Source organism: Zalophus californianus, chromosome 14 (assembly GCF_009762305.2).
Source record: "Zalophus californianus isolate mZalCal1 chromosome 14, mZalCal1.pri.v2, whole genome shotgun sequence".
In the NCBI taxonomy this organism is placed as follows: domain Eukaryota; kingdom Metazoa; phylum Chordata; class Mammalia; order Carnivora; family Otariidae; genus Zalophus; species Zalophus californianus.
In genome coordinates this window covers 21,370,790-21,390,802 of record NC_045608.1, presented here as the reverse complement: position 1 = coordinate 21,390,802, position 20,013 = coordinate 21,370,790, and the positions used below count along the sequence as shown (strand labels likewise).

General features: G+C 41.1%; 1 protein-coding gene across 6 annotated transcripts in view; it reads left to right on the top strand.

Moving 5' to 3' along the window:
- PITPNB (phosphatidylinositol transfer protein beta) overlaps positions 1-20,013 on the top strand; it is a 62,983-nt gene that overhangs the window by 14,158 nt on the left and 28,812 nt on the right. For 5 of the 6 annotated variants that reach the window (XR_004819605.1, XR_004819604.1, XR_004819606.1 and 2 more), the window contains exons 4-7: positions 5,098-5,189; positions 5,806-5,813; positions 6,324-6,398; positions 7,996-8,079. Coding sequence is in view for 3 of the 6 variants with exons in the window: in XM_027575256.2 (XP_027431057.1) it covers positions 5,098-5,189; positions 5,806-5,813; positions 6,324-6,398; positions 7,996-8,079 (259 nt within the window). In the remaining 3 variants the exon portion in view is untranslated. The remainder of the gene's footprint in view (positions 1-5,097; positions 5,190-5,805; positions 5,814-6,323; positions 6,399-7,995; positions 8,080-20,013) is intronic. The other variant, XM_027575259.2, reaches the window with a different exon arrangement.

Here is a 20,013-nt window from a genome sequence, read left to right as displayed (position 1 = left end):
TTAAAAAGTTTATAATTTTGATTAAGCCCAATTTACTTGTTTTTCTTTTGTCATTTATGCTTGTGGTGTCCTATCAGAGAAACCATCATCCAATCCAAGGTCCCAAAGATTTACATCCGCATTTTCTTACAAGAGTTTTATAGTTTTATGGGCCACCTGGTGGCTCAGTTAGTTAAGCATCCGACTCTTGATTTCAGCTCAGGTCATGATCTCAGGGTCATGAGATTGAGCCCCGTGTTGGGCTCCATACTCAGCAGGGAGGGAGTCTGCTTAAGATTCTCTCTCTCCCCCTCTCCCTCTGCCCTTCCTCCCACCTGCACTTGCTTGCTTTCTCAAAAAAAAAAAAAAATTCTTTTTTTTACAGTTTAGCTCTTACATGTAGATCTTTAATCCATTTTGAGTTACTTTTTGCCTCCATCCACTCTTGCCCACTCCAGTTAATTTTCATTTACTAACATGACTACTAAATTGAGTCAGAATGTTCTTAAAACTTAAATCTGGTTGTGTCATTCTCCTTCTTAAAGCCTTCAGTAGCTTCCCGTCATAGAAAGAATAAAAACCAAACCCTTTGGCTTATAAAATGGGTCTTATTGTGATCTGCCTGCCCCCTGCTCACCTCACCATCCTCATCTTGTGTCTGTCCCTCTCTTCCTCTTTCACTACAGTCTAGCCATGTTGGAAGCCTCATAGTGACCCAAGCAGGCTGAGTCTTTAGCTATTTCAGGACTTTGGCGCCTGTGTCTTCATGTGGCTGGCCCTCCTCACCCTCAGATCGCCATTGTATTTTCATTTCCTCAGGGAGGCCTTCTTGGGCACCCTTAAACCAGGTACTCACTTGTGCAGTGCTCTGTTCCTTGACTCTGCTGCACTTTGGGGGAGGTAATTCCCTGCCTCTTGGTATTTACTGTTCTGTTTCCTGATTCTTTCCCTGGAAGGTGAACTCAGAATAGGAATTGTTCATTTACACACTGTTATTTACATAGCCCCTGGTACAGTGGACACTCAGTAAATAAATACTTGAGTGAATGAATGAATGAGGTGCCCCGTGTATTTAAGGTATATTTCATTTGATTGAAATTGATTGAAATGAAAGATTATGGCAAATTAATCTTGTCTTCAGATTCTTCCATATGTTTTTCTACATTTTGATGTTTATCTACAGTAGGTTGTAGGATGGAAAAATCGAACTCAGCAGTTTGCTTATTTTGTTTACAAGTGGATGTAAAACTTCCACAGGAAAAGTGCAGTTTGAAATGATTTCCCAAGGTGTTATGTATCTCAGGAACAGATTTTTAAAAAAAAGAATGCTCCTAGATCAGAAGTTCAGTGTACATTATGGTCATTAATTACATATCTTTTAAACCATATAAGCCCTTTGTTTTCCTCTACCACTGTTACAAAGTTGTCTTGCCACTTAACAGGTTCACAGCCATTGTTATAGAAGTTAAATCTTAATATTTATTTCCTGTCAACACAATTGATGGAACATTTTGGTTGAATTTTACCCTGAAGTTAAATGTTCTTTATATGCATTCAGAGTTGGGGTGGGAAAAGGACCATGTATGGCAAAGAACTTTTGACTTCTTGGACATTATTTTATGTCTGACTCTTAGACAAATCTAGAAGTGTTTACCTTTTGAGTTAAGCACTGTCATGAGTGTTGGTTTGTCACAAGAGAACATTTCATGATTGTTGGGAGAACAAGAGGAGGAATGTCCTTGTTCATTTATTTTTGAAGGCCTACCTCCATTTTGTTAATTCAGTTAATATTTGTTCTTTTTCTAAGACACTAAGCTTCCAAAACAGAATTTACTTCCTAGGTAGGTGATACTGAAGTAGAAAACCAGTGTGTATGCTGTTAATTGTATAAATGGTTCATTTGAACCACCTTGTTAGGAATATTTTAAAGTTGGCCACTAAAGAAAATTTCTCTCCTTTAAAGCAAAATTGAAATTTAATTTTATTTACTCCATGTATGCATTTTCCCTGTGTTTAGTCCAAATTAGATTCACTGAGGAGAGATGTTTGTTAGTGTTCTCATGTTAAATGTAAAAAGCGAGTCAGTTTGAAATAACTGGCTCAGAGGTTTGGTCATTCTTAACTATGTCAAAAAGTTGATTCTTGGAATTCACATAGTGGAAAAGTATCCTGGAAATAAGAAAACAGGCATTTGGGAGCAAAATGAAGACATGTTAAAACTTTCTTGTAGATTTGGTTCTTGCTGACCTTTAGTGACTGACTGCCAATATATTCTGTTTGGGTCAGCAAATTTTAGAGCTTTTGATGAATGTTTAAGGCTTTTAGACTTGGGCACTATGGGAATAAATAGAATAATTAAAATATGTTTCTGAGCTAGTATGCAGCTGTTTTTTTCCTGCCTTTTTCTTTCCTTTAAAAAAAAAATTTCTTGGGGTGCCTGGGTGGCTCAGTTGTTAAGCGTCTGCCTTTGGCTCAGGTCATGGTCCCGGGGTCCTGGGATCGAGGCCCGCGTCGGGCTCCCTGCTCCGCGGGAGGCCTGCTTCTCCCTCTCCCCCTGCTTGTGTTCCCTCTCTCACTGTGTGTCTCTCTGTCAAGTAAATAAATAAAATCTTCAAAAAAAATTTTTCTCTGAAGATTTTGTCAGAGAGAGAGCAGGTGTGCACACAAGCAAGGGGGGCAGCAGGCTCCCTGCTGAGCAGAAAGCCAGATGTGGGACTCGATCCTAGGACCCTGGGATCATGACCTGAGCTGAAGGCAGATGCTTAACGGACTGAGGCACCGAGGTGTACCCCCTCTTTTTTTTAAAGAATTTATTTTAGAGCATGCATGGGCCTGTGGGGGAGGGACAGAGGGAGAGGGAGAGAGAGGGGAAAGAATCCTTCCTAGACTCCCCACTAGTGCAGAGCCAGGATCTCAGGACCATGAGAGCATGACCTAAGCTGAAACCATGAGTCGAACTTTAACCAACCAGTTGAGCCACACAGGCACCTCTTTCCTGCCTTTTTCTACTTTGACCGCATGAACCAGTGATAGATCTGTTTGTCATACTCTAGATGGATAGGTAATCTTGTGGTATATTTTAAAAATCACCCATATGTATTACATTATACCCTGATGATATGCTCGCCCTGATGAGACCTCTCCCAGTTAAAGGGATTTTGGTTTCAGTTCTTGAGCAATGGAAGAAATAATGTGGACTTCAGATAGTCTTTGACTTTTAATATGAAAGTATTTTCAGGTATCTTGGCTTTATTTTTGTGAGGTTATGCCCCTTTGCATGAATCTTCTAGATTTGCAAAGAATGGGTGCTCAAAGAATTCTCCTTTATTATCTTTTCAGGGTGTAAAGGCACAGGTAAATCTCTGTGCCCTTGGAATCTCGATTATAATGTCACATATAATAGTGCCTCAGCTTTTCTTTCCCAGTGGTTTAATTTGCCACAGTAGTGGAAACTCCAAGGCATACATATGTTCTTGTGTACTGAGGAGGCAACGAAGGGGCTATCCACACTACCTCTTTTATAGCTGCAAGGCTCTCTGGCTGGTGGGGCTTCCTTACATTCACTTGCTTAGCTTCCAAAGTTCATAGGGATGCCTCTGGCTACCTGCTCCATCTTAGTATGGAGGCACAAGTCCTTTCTGGGGCCCCAGTCTCCTCCTTAGTTTGTTCTTTCTCCTAGCTTAGGAAGTTAAGTTGTATTTGACAGTTCTCAGAGAAGCCGTTCTGATACAGAAAAAGTATGTAGGGCTTCACATTGGAAGATATAGTTTTGACATGTAGTTATTTAGCCACTTAAATGCTGGTTACACGGAATAATAAATGAATGTGTAGCTTGTAGTGCTGTTGGAGGATATAAGTGAAGAAAGGCATGTGAAAGTACTCCACTTCATGTCAAGTTATAATTAAAGAGCAGTACCTACTGTTTATTGAGCTCTTACTGTACTATGCAATGTGCTAATAAATACATTATAGGTATTAATCTGAATCCTCCCAATAACCTGCAGAGTAGGTCATAGGAACTGTGTTCAACTCATGGGGAAGTTCAGAGAGCCAAGTGATGTGTCCAAGGTCACACAGCTTCTAAGTGCTGATGTTGGGATTTGAATCTGATCTGTATGAAAAGCCTATGCATGTAAAACTGCTTTCTTTACAATCATTAGAAGTGGTCATTCTATTTGCATTTCTTTGAAGACTGAAAAGACTGATTTTTCCATTTGTTTGTTAACCAGTTGTGTTTTCTATTTGTAACGTGTCTGTGGATGTGTTTGCCTACTTACCTGTTGGAATCTTTGCTGATTACCTTATGAATTGGCACAGACTTCTCATGTATTATATACTTAACCCTTTTTCGGCTATACTTGAGGCAGCAAATGACATTCATTGTCCAAACATACAAAATTTTATACTTGGATATACTTTTTTTTTTTAAGATTTTATTTATTTATTTGACAGGGACAGCGAGAGAGGGAACAAAAGCAGGGGGAGTCGGAGAGGGAGAAGCAGGCTTCCGGCTGAGCAGGGAGCCCAGTGTGGGGCTCGATCCTAGGACCCTGGCATCATGACCTGAGCTGAAGGCAGACACTTAACGACTGAGCCACCCAGGCACCCCGATACTTGGATATGTTTTAAGATCTCATTTCCACCTGGGTTCCTCAGATTGTCACTTTTCTTTAAGTTTATTCTGTAAAATGTATTTAAAGACTTTTATTCAGAGATACTCCCATATTCTAGGGATTCTTTTGTGTTAAACAGTGAGTGTGGTCTAACTGCATGAGAGAATTTCTGTGTTGTATTATGCGCAGCTTAAATAGCCTCAGTTAACTTTCAGATTTCACCTTAGGGGAATAGAGCAGAAGCCCGACACAAAATTGTTTCTTTTTTTTCCCCTTAAATCCTGTATACAGCTAAATGTTCTTAATCATGTTGTAGTTTTACATTAATTTTCCACTTGATTACTTTGGGATTGAAAATGAAACACGTTGCTAACAGTCAGCCTGAGTTGATGGAACTTAGAACATAATCACCTTTGATGACAGTACTCTTTGAGGTTGCCCAATAGATGCCAACAAAGAAGTGATGGTACTACTGAAAATAAATTCACTGTTTTTCTCTTCACAGCAAAGTTCCTGCATTCGTCAGGATGATTGCTCCGGAGGGCTCCTTGGTGTTTCACGAGAAAGCCTGGAACGCATACCCCTACTGTAGAACAAGTAAGCCTGGTTCCTGGCAGTCATTCCCCACCCTCTGCCCCACTGCTGAGGAGGAGAGGGACTCCTGGTGCCAGTGCCTTTGAGAAGGGTGACACTCAAGGAAGTCCTCTGTGGATTCTTGGATAGTCACTGCAGGTGCTATGGCAGAGGAGAGATTTCTCTGGGTTCCTCCCCCTAGACCTTTGTAAGGGGCATTGGTTCATTCCCAGAGGAGAGCACCTTGAGGTCCTTGCTGACCTCACTGGCTCCAGGGGTGAGACCTGAAAGGTCATCCACACTCAAAAGTGTCCTTTGGTGTAGTTTTAATAGTATTTTTCTCATATTGCCACATATAGTAGGGTAGGAATATGGCAGACTTCTGAAACAGTTTCCTGTTGTTTGCTAAATTGGCCTTAAAGTGATACCCATTGTTTTAAAATTAGATTATTGACTCTATAATCTAAGGTAGACTGTAGTGTCACTTGTATAGAAACTTTTGCAGACATAAACTACTAAATGTTATGTGTTCTCAGGGAGTTTAATCATCGTGACAGTAAATATGACAGATTGTTTTGACTTCGATTAATATTCTGAAATTTTTTCCCCTTTTATTGCCCACCTGTCCATTATGCCTCAGTTGTAACGGTGAGTAAAACTATTTTTGTGTCACATACTCTTCATCTTTAAATTTTGCTTTATATAATAATTATTTTCAGTCATTCATTGCTTTTTAAAATAAAACTGCCCACTGCTGCATGGCTCCTCCTCTGTGCTCTTTCCACCAGCCTACACTCCACCACATGTTCACAGTGTTAGTGGGTTTTTTCCAGCCTTGTCTCAAAACCTCCCTGTTGACTTTATTTTGCTTCTGCTACTTCTTTGAATGCCGTATTTGCTCGCCAAACCTCCCAGCTTCTTTAATATTAGCCCTGTATGCTGCATGACAAGTAGGGTTGTTTAAATTATTTAAAAGCATGCAGCATTTGGTTTGCCTGACGAGTTTATAACAACAGGTAGCTAATGATTCTTTGTTACTTGAGGATCAGTCTTATAGAGTCAAAGCACGGATACTTATGCTGGGGAAGTCTCCTGCAGACAAAAGCCCCAAAGAACCAGTGAAAGACCACTGTCATTTTGCTGTTGTGTTTTCTGCAGAATGAATATATGAAAGATGATTTCTTCATTAAAATTGAAACATGGCACAAACCAGACTTGGGAACATTAGAAAATGTAAGTTTCAACTCTGGGCTTTCAGTGCAGAAGCCTCTGGAAATGGGAATACTGTTGTAGTCCATTCTGTCATCACCCGAGTGATAGCACCTACAGGAGACCGGTACTTGGACACACCAGGGCATGTCCGATTGCAGTGAGGCAGGCCAGCAACCAGCAACAAACGGGGCATTCCCTCTCAGCCCCCTTGCCTTGGTGCAAGAGCAGACTGTGGGGAGAGTTGCTGTTTTTATCAGCTCTCTCTATCTGGGACAGGGAGAGCAGAGAGAAAATTCACAAACCGATTTTAGCCATTAACTTTAGATTTCTTTCATCTTTTCATCTCTGTATGTTTGTCAGAGCTACTCTACAAAGCAAAATTGACTGCTTTAATTTTCACCTCCACTCTGCTTTGCTGGGTTGATGTCAGAGAAATAGCCAAAAGGCGAGAGGGAGGAGCAAATGTGAATGTTTTACAAAAATGTTGACAAGCTTCTGATTTTTACAAGTTGGAGCACATTTATCCCTCAAATAAATTTCAAGAAAATCATTTAAGACTCAGTGTAATCATTAACTTTTGATAAGATGTGTTAGAGAACTTGGCAAACAATCTGGTATGGATCGATACCCTTGGCCCAGTGGCTGTCAAAAGTGTGGTCTCTGGACCAGGAGCAGCGTCTGGGAACTTGTTAGAAATGCACAGTTTCAGCTCTCACCCGATACTTAATGAATTAAAATCCCTGGGTGTGGGGCCCAGTATGCTGTGTGTTGTGGTATACGATCCAGCTCAAGAGCTCCAGTTTGAGAACTGCCGTTTCAGCCTCACCATTACGCTGTTACAGGAGATTAAGTTCATGTTGTGGTATTTTTCGCTTTTATGTGATTGGTGCCAATTAATAGAACTTTTGAATTATAATTGGTGGTATTTGACTTGAGTTTTTCTTCCTGGTGATCATTTGACATTTCATGTTGTTGTTTTTTTTTTCCACAGTAATTCTAAAATTTAAAATGAGATGATTGGGTGTGCTTTAGTCTGTGTATGAGTTGATCTGCCTTTTCTAGCTTCCAAATGGACAGACTTTGGCAGTTTGTAAACAGTTCTTAATTGGTTCATAGAGGGAGTTTTAGAAATTATTAATTAACATGAGGAGTGGAGGAATTGCTGTCCTTTCAAAACTGAAAATTCAGGATAGGTTTTAAACCTCGCAGTGTAGCTTCTTGAAATCTAATTATAATGTCACCTTATGTTTGTCTAGGACTTAAAGGTTATGAGGACTTGGTCGTGTATCATTGGGTTAAACATAGGTTAGGTACATTTTGTTACATAACTCATCTCTAAGGATTACCAGAAAATAATGGTGACAGATTTCTGTTAATTTGGCAGCATCCTCACACCTCCTCCCCTCCCCACACTTATTTTTTAGGGATACAAGGGTAACAAAAGATCTCTAGATCCCTTAAGACTTCAGACCGCTAATTTAATGAAGTAACAATTTGGATTTTTTTATTCCTCGTAATGTGGTCTGAAAGACTCAGAGATTATATATGTAAGTGTAATAGTTTGCCTAATAAGAACATCTACAGTTTGCTGTGTTTCATTTCTCTTTGTCATTTATAGGTACACGGTTTAGATCCGAACACATGGAAAACTGTTGAAATTGTCCACATAGATATTGCAGATCGAAGTCAAGTTGAACCAGCAGTAAGTACTGCATACTCCTCAATGACATTTTAACTTGTTGCCTCTTACATCTAAACATGATCTTTCTCTCTTGTATGGCCTGCATTTCTACACTTCAGTGAGCCTGGAGTTTGGGTGTGGGTCTGTGTAGCAAAAAGACCAGAGAGAGGAGAGCGGGTTATTTGTTTTCTTCTATGGATTTCGCCTTTTCACAAATGATCCCTTTGAGAAATCCCAATATACTTGAGATATATAGAGGTTTGTTTTCATTGCGGGGGGAAAAGACTAACATTATTTTATAAAAGAAGTCTCCTTTGGGCTTCTGTAAATAATGCGGGTCCCTTATACTTTTAAAGTGTGATTAAGAAAGCTTAACAGTTGTGTTTTCTTTTTTTTTTTCTTTCTTTCTTTCTTTTCTTTTTTTTTAATTTTTATTTGAGAGAGAGAGAGAGAATGAGAGAGAGAGAACACGAGGGGGTGGGGGGTCAGAGGGAGAAGCAGACTCCCCGCAGAGCAGGGAGCTTGATGCGGGACTTGATCCCGGGACTCCAGGATCATGACCTGAGCCGAAGGCAGTCGCTTAACCAACTGAGCCACCCAGGCGCCCCCAGTTGTGTAGCTTTCTAATCTTGATTTTTACTAGATGTAAATATTCATACTATAGGCTTTTGACTTAATAACCCACTGTCCCCCAGAAGTGAAGACCTGCATTCTCCCAAAGTAAGACCCTCGTATTACTTTGCTGCAGTTTGGAAATATTAACTCAGTTCTTATCTTAGAGTATGCTGGTGCTGCTTGTTTTTGCAGGGCACAGTTGTGGACTTTATGTTATGACAACCATTGGCCCTCTTTATGCTGGTGTAGAGAGCAAAAGCTTTGGAACAAGAGTTCTTCTGTCATGGTAAAGCCCAGCGTGTTCAGTTAGCATTTTTATTTCATGACCTTTCCATTTCATTTTCAGTGCTTATTGTCTGAACATGAGCAGTTTTGTAGGCTGAACAGAAATAACCCAAACAAAATGTCTGGTTTTGCTGTTGAAATTTAAAGGTAAACCTTCTAGGGGCGCCTGGGTGGCTCACTGGGTTAAGCATCTGCCTTCGGCTCAGGTCATGATCCCAGGGTCCTGGGATTGAGCCCCACATCGGGCTCCCTGCTCAATGGAGAGCCTGCTTCTCCCTCTTCCTCTGCCTGCCGCTCTGCCTACTTGTGCTCTCTCTGTCAAATAAATAAATAAAATCTTAAAAAAAAAAAGGTAAACCTTCTAAAACAAAGGTCCCCATCTTTTCTCTGAAATCACTGGGTTTGAGACTGCCAGCTTTGACCCTCTGCTAGGCTAGGTCCTGTTCTGCTAGGACCCTGTCCCTGATTAGAATTGTGAGCACTAATGAAGGATCCTTGTTGTAGAACTTCCTAAATTTTAGTTGTGCTGTGATTTGACATTATTTCAATTTTAAGGATAATTCCACCTTTGAAATTATATAGGACTTTTTTTTAGTTCTCAGAAGTAAATGTATGTTTTATTTTAAAAATAATATTCAGATGTCTGTTTTGCCCTTTTATTTCTCTGTGTCTTTTCCAGCCATGTTTACTGCATGTGAAAGAATGATGGTAGGAGGAAAAATCCTGGGAGTGAGCAATGAGTGAGTCGGTTAATGGGCCAGGTCAGGGTAGCCTACGTGCTTGGACCAGCAGGTCACAAGATAATGCCTAGTGACAGTATGGATGCCCCAGGGAAGGCATTCAGGTTATATTGTTGGTGTTTGAAAAAGTTGTTCCAGCCAGACAAAACAATCCGATCTTGTGGTTCATGGGTTTGCATTCCAGGTTGTTCTCCCGCAGAATACAAGGCACCTTTGGTTTTGCTCAGGTCATAAGAGTTCTTTGTTCTTGTTCTCAGGCTAAAATGGGTGTTCAGTCAGTGTTTGCAAGCATGAATGCAAGTAGATGGAACAGTTAAGGCCGATTGTGTAGGAGCCCCGGAGGCCCCTGGTCTCATTCTTTCCACCCCAGCCTAGACCAGCAAGGAGAGAAGGCGCTGCTGGCCTCAAGGGGCGTGACAACGGCACTTGAGATCAGTGCTCCAGGTGAAGGGTACTGCACATGCAGAGGTCAAGCGGGTGCTTCCCTGTGTGGAACGTTGTCTGGGCTGGATACATGGGGAAAGAGAAGGGATTGGGCCTGAATGACAAGTGTCTGTATTCTGAGTCCGTGGAGCCGTGACTAAAAACATACGTTCTGAAACTAGATTGGATTCAGATTCTGAGGTTCTGCCACCTGCTGGCTATTCAGTCTTGGATGGGTTGCTTCCTCTCTCTTTGCCTGTTTTATCTTGTGTAAAATGGTGCTGATTATCTCACAGCATTAAGTGTGAGCTCTTAAAGCAGCGCCTAGTTTACTAAATGTTCGCCATTATTGGCATCATGATTGGCCACGGTTGTACAGGAGCTCTGAGAACTCTCTTCACACCAAGCATTGTTTGGGGAGTAAATCAGTAGGTATGTGTGGTTTTGTTTTTCAGTGTTCACAGCTCTTTTTTGCCAATTACGTTGTTGAGATTAGTAAGATACAAACTTATTTTAAAGTTGACTGAATTCCAGTACTTTATTTTATTGTGATGAAATACACATAGCATTTACCATTTTAACCACTTCAAAATGTACAGTTCAGTGGCATTTAGTACAGGTACCTTCATACCATCACCACTGTCCAGTTCCAGAACATTTCATCACTTCAAAAGGACACCCTGTACCCGTTAACAGTCACTCTCTACTTCTCCCTCCCCCCAGCCTTTGGCTATCACTAAGTTGTTTTCATGGACTTATCTATGCTGGATAATTCATAGAAGTGGAATCATAGCAATATGTGACTTACGGTGTTGGCTTCTTGTATATTAGCCTGTTTTCATCCTCACTGTGGTGTATGTCATTACTTCATTTCTCTTTATGGCTGATAACAGTCCAGTATATGAATACACCAGCCTTTGGGTATGCATCCTTCTGGGGAGGGAAGTTTGGGTTGTTTCTACCTTTTGGCTACTGTAACTAGTGCTGCTGTGAAAAACTGTGTCACAATAGTTATATATGTATTTTCTCAGTTGTAAATACTGAAAGTAAACTGATACCATGTATGGATTCTTAGACCTTTGGATGTAAAAAAGGAACCCTGACATGCACACTGACTTGTGCAAAAGGGAACTCTGTGTGCTAGGAGGCGAGGGTACCCTGGGCAGTTTTGAAGCCTGGAGATGAGGAACAGAGCATTGAGCTGCCTGAGGATGTGTGAAGGCTGAGGGAGCGTTTGGGGGGTGGGGGGTGGGGCCAGCACCATTCCAACAAGGAGGTGGGAAGAGACATAATGGGGCAGGGACTCTGGGTCTTCCCTTTTCTTCTGCTCATCCTCTTCTTCCCACACTTTGGGCACAGACATTCACCCTGACACTCTCCCTTTAGGTTCCACCCCATCTATTTTTGGCCTTGAGTAGTTAATGTTTATCCTAGGAATTAGCGTCTAATGCAAACACTTGGACCACCTGGCCATCCTTACTTCTTAACTAGATCCAGTTTGGTTTTCTGTTGCATTGATTTGTTCATTTGATTCTGCTTTTTTTTTTTTTTAAGTTTTATTTATTTGAAAGATTGAGAGGAAGCACAGGAGCATGGGGAGGGGCAGGCTGAGAGGGAGGGAGAATCTTAAGCGGACTCCTCTCAGCTCAGAGCCTGAATGTGGGGCTTAGTTTCATGACCCTGAGATCATGAGCTGAAATCAAGAGTCGGACACTTAACCAACTGAGCCACCCAGGCACCCCTCGGTTCTGCTCTTTTAAGTTCCTTAAAAATTTTGGTCCGTGGTGTTGGGAAAAGGAAGTTAAGCACAGATTTGTAATTCTCAAATGACAGTGTTTTTCATAGCAGTTAACAGGTATTGAGTGCCTGCTCTGTCTGTGCTGCTGGAGTAGTCCTACAGTAGGTATCCCAGATTGGGATGGAACCTTTGAGAGGCTTGCAATCTGGGTGAAACAAGCCCAGCACAGTGAAACAGTGAACAAATGGCAGAGGCTTAATGCATGGTCCAAAGTGCTACAGGATTTCAGAGGAAAGAGCAAATGATCTATGAGGACAGAAATCTGGAAAGACTGAATTGAAGAGTCATAACATGAGGGAGAGTAGGATTGGATGGATGGAACAATCCACCACCACCCTTGTTACACTTTTCCCTCTTACCCTCATTTCTTTGACATACTATAAATTTGTTTACTTATTTTTCTCTTCTCCCTGAGTAGAGATTGAACCTCAGAGGGAAGAATCTTTGTATTCTTAACTGTTGTCTCTCCAGCTCCTAGAAGAGTGCCTGAGTCATATATATAGTAGGTACTCAGTGAATGAATGTGGTGTAGGCAAGCAGAGGTATAGGTGCATTATCCAACACTGAAGGGAAAGTTGGAGTCGTTTTTAGAGTTGAAGGAGACCTGAGCTACCCAGGTCTCATTGCTTTTGAACTGTGCTTTGCATAATCCTAAGAATTTCTTGGAGTTTACCAATTTCTCAGGCTGTCAGGATGGAGCCACTAGAAAGTGGGGCTGAGGAATTCCCTCCATCCCCCTCTCCCAGCATGGTTCTGTCTGTCTGACATTAGTCTTCACTATAAATTTACTTTTAACACAGTTCTGCAGCTACAGGAAGTTTGATTTCAGGGCCCACCACCCTGTTTTATAAGTGAGGAAACTGAAGCCCAGATAAACTAGTTTCTCTCAAGGTCGTTCAACCAGTGCCAGAAATGGAAATTCTAACTCTTCAATCCAGTGTTCTTTCTACTGACTCTTGGTTCCTTCGGAGCTAAGGCCCTGCTTTGTTGCTCTTCAAGCTGCCATCTTCCTCTCCTCGCTGTTCTGGCCTGCCTTCCGGGCCTCCCTCTCTGTCCAAGTCCTGTGTGTCCTGTAGGTCAGATTCCATTTCCTCCAGGGAGATTTCGCCCATGTTGGAATCATCTACCCCTCTGCCCACTCGTTTCATTGATGTATCTTGTTCTCCATGTTCAGAAACCCATCCCCTTTTCAGAGTGAGTACTTCATAGTATTTGTAGAGTGAACCTGATGAGTTTGAGGATAATGATGAAACTAACCTTTTTGAGTCAAGAATTTGTATAAAATCAATTTGATGTCAACTTGTAACACCTGGGTTGGCAAGGGGTGAGGAAACAGACACTCATAGACATTGCCCATGGGAGTGTAAATCAGCGCAGCCTGTTTAAAAATGTACATGCCCTTTGACCCAGCAGAGTTCCATTTCTAAGAATTGATCTACTTGGCGTGAAGTGACAAATGTAGAAACATAAGACTGGAAACATTCTGGAGTCTAAATGTCTCCATCAGCAAGGACTAAAAACGTTACGGGTCACCTGTGTGATGGAGTTAAGTTGAATTATTAAAAGGGAGTGAGCACAATGCCACATTCACAAGGTAATGTGGTTGGAGAAAGATAAAAAGTATTATAGGGTGCTTCCATTTGAATATTGTAAAAGGGGGAAAATATATCTGTATGCATGTACTTGATTGCTCGTGTATAGCTGCTCGAGAAGAATGTGTAAGACGGTCGGAACGGTGATTTCCTTCATGAACGGTGGTGAGGGAGCTAGATGTCTGCAGAACAGGGGGGAGGAGTTGAGGTCTGTCAGAAATGCGTGCAGTGAATTTTAAATGTCCTCTTCTCGCTTAGTGTATCGGTTTCCTGTTGATGCATGACAAGTCACAAATTTATTGGTCATGTCATGCAACCTAATCCAAGGAGTGACAGCCCTTCACCATACATAGTCTCTTGGTGAGAAGCAAGTCACAGGTTCCACCTGTGCTCGGGGGAGGAGCTTATACAGGAGTGTGACTCATTATGGGAGTCATCTTAGGGGATGTCTGCCATGCCATTGATCAATTTTTAGTATACCTAAAACTTGCTTTTCAGGGATTAGAGGGACACTAGAATTGAGAACTTGGTAACTCTGACTGGACCAACAAGGTGAACGTTTGGTAGGGAGACCTTGTGAAGATGTGGTGATCTATCAAAGTTCAGACTGTGGCACCTTAATCCGCAGAGGTTTTGGTCTCAGTCTGACTGAAACCATTGATTTTCATTTGGTTGTTAATGAACTCCGATTTTTCTTGAATGAGCTGATTTTTCCCAAAACTTCTTAAATGGTTGAATTTCTTTCCTGCTTATTACTTGCTTTAAAAGAAATAAAAGCGGTTAATTAGTAATTTTGAAAGGATAAATAGCCAAATCTCCTTCTCAATCAGGAGAAATGTGAAATAGTTGGGAGTTCAGGAAACCCAAGAATTTGGAAGTGAAGCTTGCATGTTTTAACTCCACCTGGTGGGGATTTTCTGTCACTGCAGGTGGATTTAATTCAAATACAGCCCTAAACATTTTAATTCAGAGTGACTGTTGATTACTTTTAGGATTTACTCAGCTGGGTTGCTTGTTGCAGACAGCTCATCTATTACTCTCGTTGTAGACTTGCTGGTGTTTGGTTGTGCTTATGAACTGTACTTCACCATGCATAGAACGGATGTGATTAGACCCACAGAGTAACTAAATATTTAAGTGGATGCTTTGACATATGTACATAATCGAAGGGTGACATTGTCACAGTAACTCTAGGAACAAGGATTCGTTGTAAAAATTTGTCAGTATGACCCAGGGTCACAGTAGTTTGCTTCAGAAATCATATATATATTTAAGTGTATGGGTTATTAATTTTATTTGTTGTTGGTTACTTTGGAAAGTCTGTATAGAACTGTTACTGTAACCACCATTCTCTAATTTTCTAGAAGATGTGTGATTGCCTAATGAAACAAGCTGAGGAATCTAAGATTTCTGCACAAATGTCCCCACTCAATTTCCTTTGGCCACTATACAAAGCAGGTTTCCTATTTGGGGGGGAAGCAGCGTTGTAGTGAAGGGTTAAGACGTTATATCCCTTAAGAAGGAAGGCTCCTGCTTGGTGTGCCGTTCCAGCAGAACACATCCCTGAGCCCCTACACCCGCCCGGCCCCTCCTCCATTTCAAATCTAACCCAGGAATTGCTCCTGAGAAGCCTTCTTCTTTTCCTCAATAAATTGGGTACCCATTGGGGGCCCAGACCATACTGTACCTCATCATCTCTGTGTTTCCGGGACCTAGCAAGATGCTCAGTGCATGACATCAAGTGAACTTTTCAGTAAAGGTTTGGTGAATCAAAAAGCATTTGCAGTTTTTTCCTTTGTTGTGTTTAAAAAAAAGGTGGAGTGGGGAAGAGACCATTTGGAGGAATTGAAGTTTTTATCATTCTGATAGTAAATGAACAAAATGCTACTCTAGTTCCTTCTTATCCTAGGTGATGAAGCATATGTGATATGCTTTTAATTCTAAAAATTCATTTCTAAATGAGCAAGTATCTTTGTCATATTAAAAAGTGTTTTAGACCAAATTGTAATGAGTCAAGGTTTTATCTAGCATACAAAAGACACCAGAATATAACTTTTTTAATTTCTAAAGTCATTTTTGATACAGAACCACAATAAAAAAGTTGAGTATTCTTTAAATGTCCTGATGAAATGCACATGCATATCTTCAACTTATTTCCAAAATATACACAAATGAGTCAGTTGACATCTGCGTCTGCTTTTTTTTTTAAGGTATAAATGCGAATCTGGCCCCTTTTAATCATCTCCAGCACTTTGTCTAAGTAGCTTTTCATGATTTGTATACAAAAGTCACTTCCCAGGAGAGGAAGACTCTTTAAAGTGTAAGCCGAAGTGTACACACAATTAACATGAGAGAGACCTTCATTTTTGGAAGTAATTTGAAAGAAAATGAGCACGGTTTGAAAAAAAGAAAGAAATTGGAACCACATTTTTAGGTATTTCTGTGTAACCAGAAAGGACTGTATCAGTCTTCCTCCATAGTGTATGCTTCCTCTGCAGTGTGTGCTGTGTGACTACCATTTCCAAGAATTTATTTTCATAGAAATAGTGTTTAATTAAAGCTTTTAAGGCTCACAAGTCTAAAAGTGATATAATTGCACATCCAACTGTTTTTTAAACATCAGTAATAAGGAAATACTAATGATATGAAACTGTAGTGGTGTTTCACTGAAGATGGTATTCTGCCAGTCATTTCTGGGTCACAGAAAGGATGTGCAGGGTATGCTCTGACTGATAGGGGTCCTTCCTGGGAACTTCCCCGAAGAGCATGAAGGGCCCTTTGAATGTGAGTGACCCAGTAAGCTTGTGTTCTTAAGATAAACCTCAGGGGCACCTGGGTGGCTCAGTTGATTAAGTGACTGCCTTCGGCTCAGGTCATGATCCTGGAGTCTGGGGATCGAGTCCTGCATCGGGCTCCCTGCTCAGCAGGGAGTCTGCTTCTCCCTCTGACCCTCTTCCCTCTCGTGCTCTCTATCATTCTCTCTCTCTCAAATAAATAAATAAAAATCTTAAAAAAAAAAGGTAAACCTCAGATTTCATTCCTACCTCTTCCTTCTTTTGTTCTTTTTAACCTCTTGTTACCCTCTTATAACTCAGTCATATTTAGCCCAAGTCTCCATCCTTTCTCCCAGTCCCTCTCCTTTGCAAATACCCTCCTGGGGAGCGTTGGGGGTTTGTGTCCTGCAGTGTGGTCCCTGAGTGCTACAGCCACCCTGCAGCCCTGATGCCTGCCCTGCAGAGCCAGACTTACTGAGCTGTGGTCCTTGGGTCATCACACTGCTGAACTCTGGACCACTCTCTGTGCCACCTCTTGGCAGCACAACCCTTCTCCTTGATACCTCATGGGACATGGGCACTCCCAGGTGGGGGGGTGGGCTGCTGATCAAGCTCACCCTTCCTCAAAGTACCTGAAATTGCTTTCCTCGGTTCAGCCCACTCGGCTTCCCGCCCCCCCCCCATTTATTTTCCTTTGGAGAACACCCCCACTGTGGCTAGAAGGCAGGTCTGTACATGTGGGAATCCCAGTTGTGGCTGAATCTGCCCACAGGTCCAATTCTCTGAACTTTGCTTGGAAGTGAAGAGGTTCTGTTTAGGGTTCCTGAGGCCCTCTGGGGAGCGTTGTGACTAACTCTCAAGCTTGCCTTTCAAAGCCTTAGCTAGGACTCTGGCCAAAACACTTGGGGCCCTTTCCTTTCAAGCTAGGTCTGCCCAGGGGCAGCTTGTCAGAAATGCAGAGTTTTAGCTCCCTCCCTGGTCAGTCTCTAGGCAGCACTCTGGGCTCCATCCAGCTCTCTGGGCAATTTCTGTGCATGCTCACTTGGGGCATGCTTTAGTACACTGTAAGTGGTGAAGATTGCACGGTGGACACTCTTCGAAGATTTTAAAAGCGGAGGGAATCTCAGTTGGAGGCCAGGATCCAAAACATTCACCTCAACCTTTATTTGTCCTGTTAAGTAGTTTGAGCCCAGGGGAAATGCTGTAACTTCTCTAAACCACAGAAGCGCTGGAAAGGGAAGTTGGGGACTCAAAAGCAGGGCTGCTAATTTTTGTCTTCCTAGAGCATCTTCTCACCATATGATGTTCCTTCCTTTACAGTATATTAAGAGCATGCTTAATTTATTTAAAACAACCAACCACCCGCTCTTCTTTCCATCTCCCCTGGTTCCCCGAAAAAGCAGCAGTGGCCTTAGTCAACTCCTCCCATAACCACTAGACTCTGGGATATTTTGAAATTTGCATATATGCAATAGAATAATAAAAGGATTGGAGCCCCTAAGGTGTCTTTTGGTCTAGGCACTTAACAGAGAACACCCCTCATATGTTTTCTCATATGTTCACTTAGCAAACATCTGTTGGAACTTGCTATTTGCTCTGTGTTGGTATGGTAAATATTTTTCCGGATAAAGGAATAATTGTATCTGTCTGAAGGGATTGCAAGATTGTTAATCAGGGAACACTTTAAAATGTTTCTAAGTGACTTGGAGTTGTTGGTTGCTTGTGTAGCGTGGAGGTGCTAAGTTCCCTGCACCAAAGGGCCATTTCTTTTTTTTTTCTTTCTTTTCCCTCACAGCTGATACAAACCAGTGCTGGGCTCCAGGCTGCAGCCAAAGTCAGAGTTCGAAGGCTGACTAGAACCTGGAAGCTTGGAGTTTTGTACTTTACTAAAAGAAGAGCCCTGGCCCATTTTAATTGTACATAATAATGGAATTGTTGGGCTCTTCTAAACTGCTCACTTAAGCCATTTGTAGAAATCCCTTGGTAATTTTTTTAAGGACTGTGATGTCAAAGCAAATGAGTTGGTTTTTAAAGTTTGTGCTTTTGCTTCTTTCTAGCATTGCCCATTTGTTCTTCATTTATGAACCATTTGTTTAGGTATGTTTTGGTAGGCAGAACAATGCCCCATTTTAGTTGAGAGCCGAAATAATGCTAAGCAACACCTGATTATCTGAAATCCCATTTGCCTTTGTAAATGAATATATAAAGGCCTGCTTTTCCTTGCATTTAGCCATTTTTACTTTGAACACATCATTACCTTGTTTGAGTGTTGAACAGTCTGACACTTTTTAATTGTTTTAAACCATGAGTGTATATTGTTTTTAGTTATTGCTCTTTTTAAAAGAGACTTCTTGAATGTCAGCCTTGGAAGGCTGATGAAACTTAGTTTAATTTATTTAGGCATGTAAGGTTTTTTTTAAATTTTTTATTGTTATGTTAATCACCATACATTACATCATTAGTTTTTGATGTAGTGTTCCATGATTCATTGTTTGTGCATAACACCCAGTGCTCCACGCAGAACGTGCCCTCTTTAATACCCATCACCAGGCTAACCCATCCCCCCACCCCCCTAGGCATGTAAGTTTTGGTCACACCTTCAGCAGTGCTTGTTTCTGGTGCTCTAGGAAGGATTTGGGCATATCTTTTTCTTTGATCAGACATTCCGTGAGACGGTGCCCAGATGTTACACATTTGAGTATATAGTCTTGGCAACATATGCTTTACTGTACAGCCTTTAGAAAAAACTTCATAATTTTAAAGAAATGCAAGAATCATAAAATATGCTTTCTAATAAACCTTTTTAAGATTAATTATTTTCTTTAAAATTAAAAACATGAAATCTGGCTGGAAAAAACTAAATATTAGGTCAGACTTTGTGAAATTGTTAATATTTGTCAGCTTTTGAGCCACATAAATGACATTTTGGGAGTCAACCTAACAGACCTTCCAAATTAATCTTTGATGGATGATAACATAGTGGTCAACACCAGTTCATCATCTTTCACAGCTTTCAAAAAGCTTCTGCAGTTATAGATGTTACTTTCACTCCAACTATTGCCGCTTACTTCCTAAGAAGGGCTTTCTGCTTCTCAGAGCTGTGCAGTGGCTACCTAATTCTTTAGCCCTGAAGAGAGCTTTTGTTTATTAGAAGTCCGTGGCTGAGATCCATTGAGTCTGAGGAGAGCCTGTGGTTGCCAATGCTGCTTCAGTTGTTCTCTTTGGCGTGAGCAGACTTGATCTAGTAGAATACCTCTTCCTTTTGCCATAAATGAAGCTAGGCATTCAGTTTCTATCTTAAAAATTTGTAACGTATCTCTGATGTATGTATGAGAGTGCCAGAAGCTCTTTATTAAAGTGTGTGCATAATAAAGAGGTGAGACATCTGACCCAGCTCCTAATTGTAATAGTAGCCCCCTTGAATTCAGAGAAAAGAAAAAACAAATATAGGTTTTCAGGTTCCAGTGATTTTGCATTTGCTTACAAAATTTCCGCTTGTCAAATGCTCATCTCCTTTCACCTTTTCTGTGCTGTGAAGCAAGCCACTGTCGAAAATCCTTTTTGTAGTAAGTTATAGAGGTTCCCCTGCTCCTTAAAGGGGATATAAATAAACATAAGCATAGTTTTTATTTAAAAAGAAATGTAAAAATGTTTCCCACTTTATTCTGCTACCTTACATGGTCAGTTTTTGGAACTCTAAAAGATTTACATCCAGTCATGGATTTAGA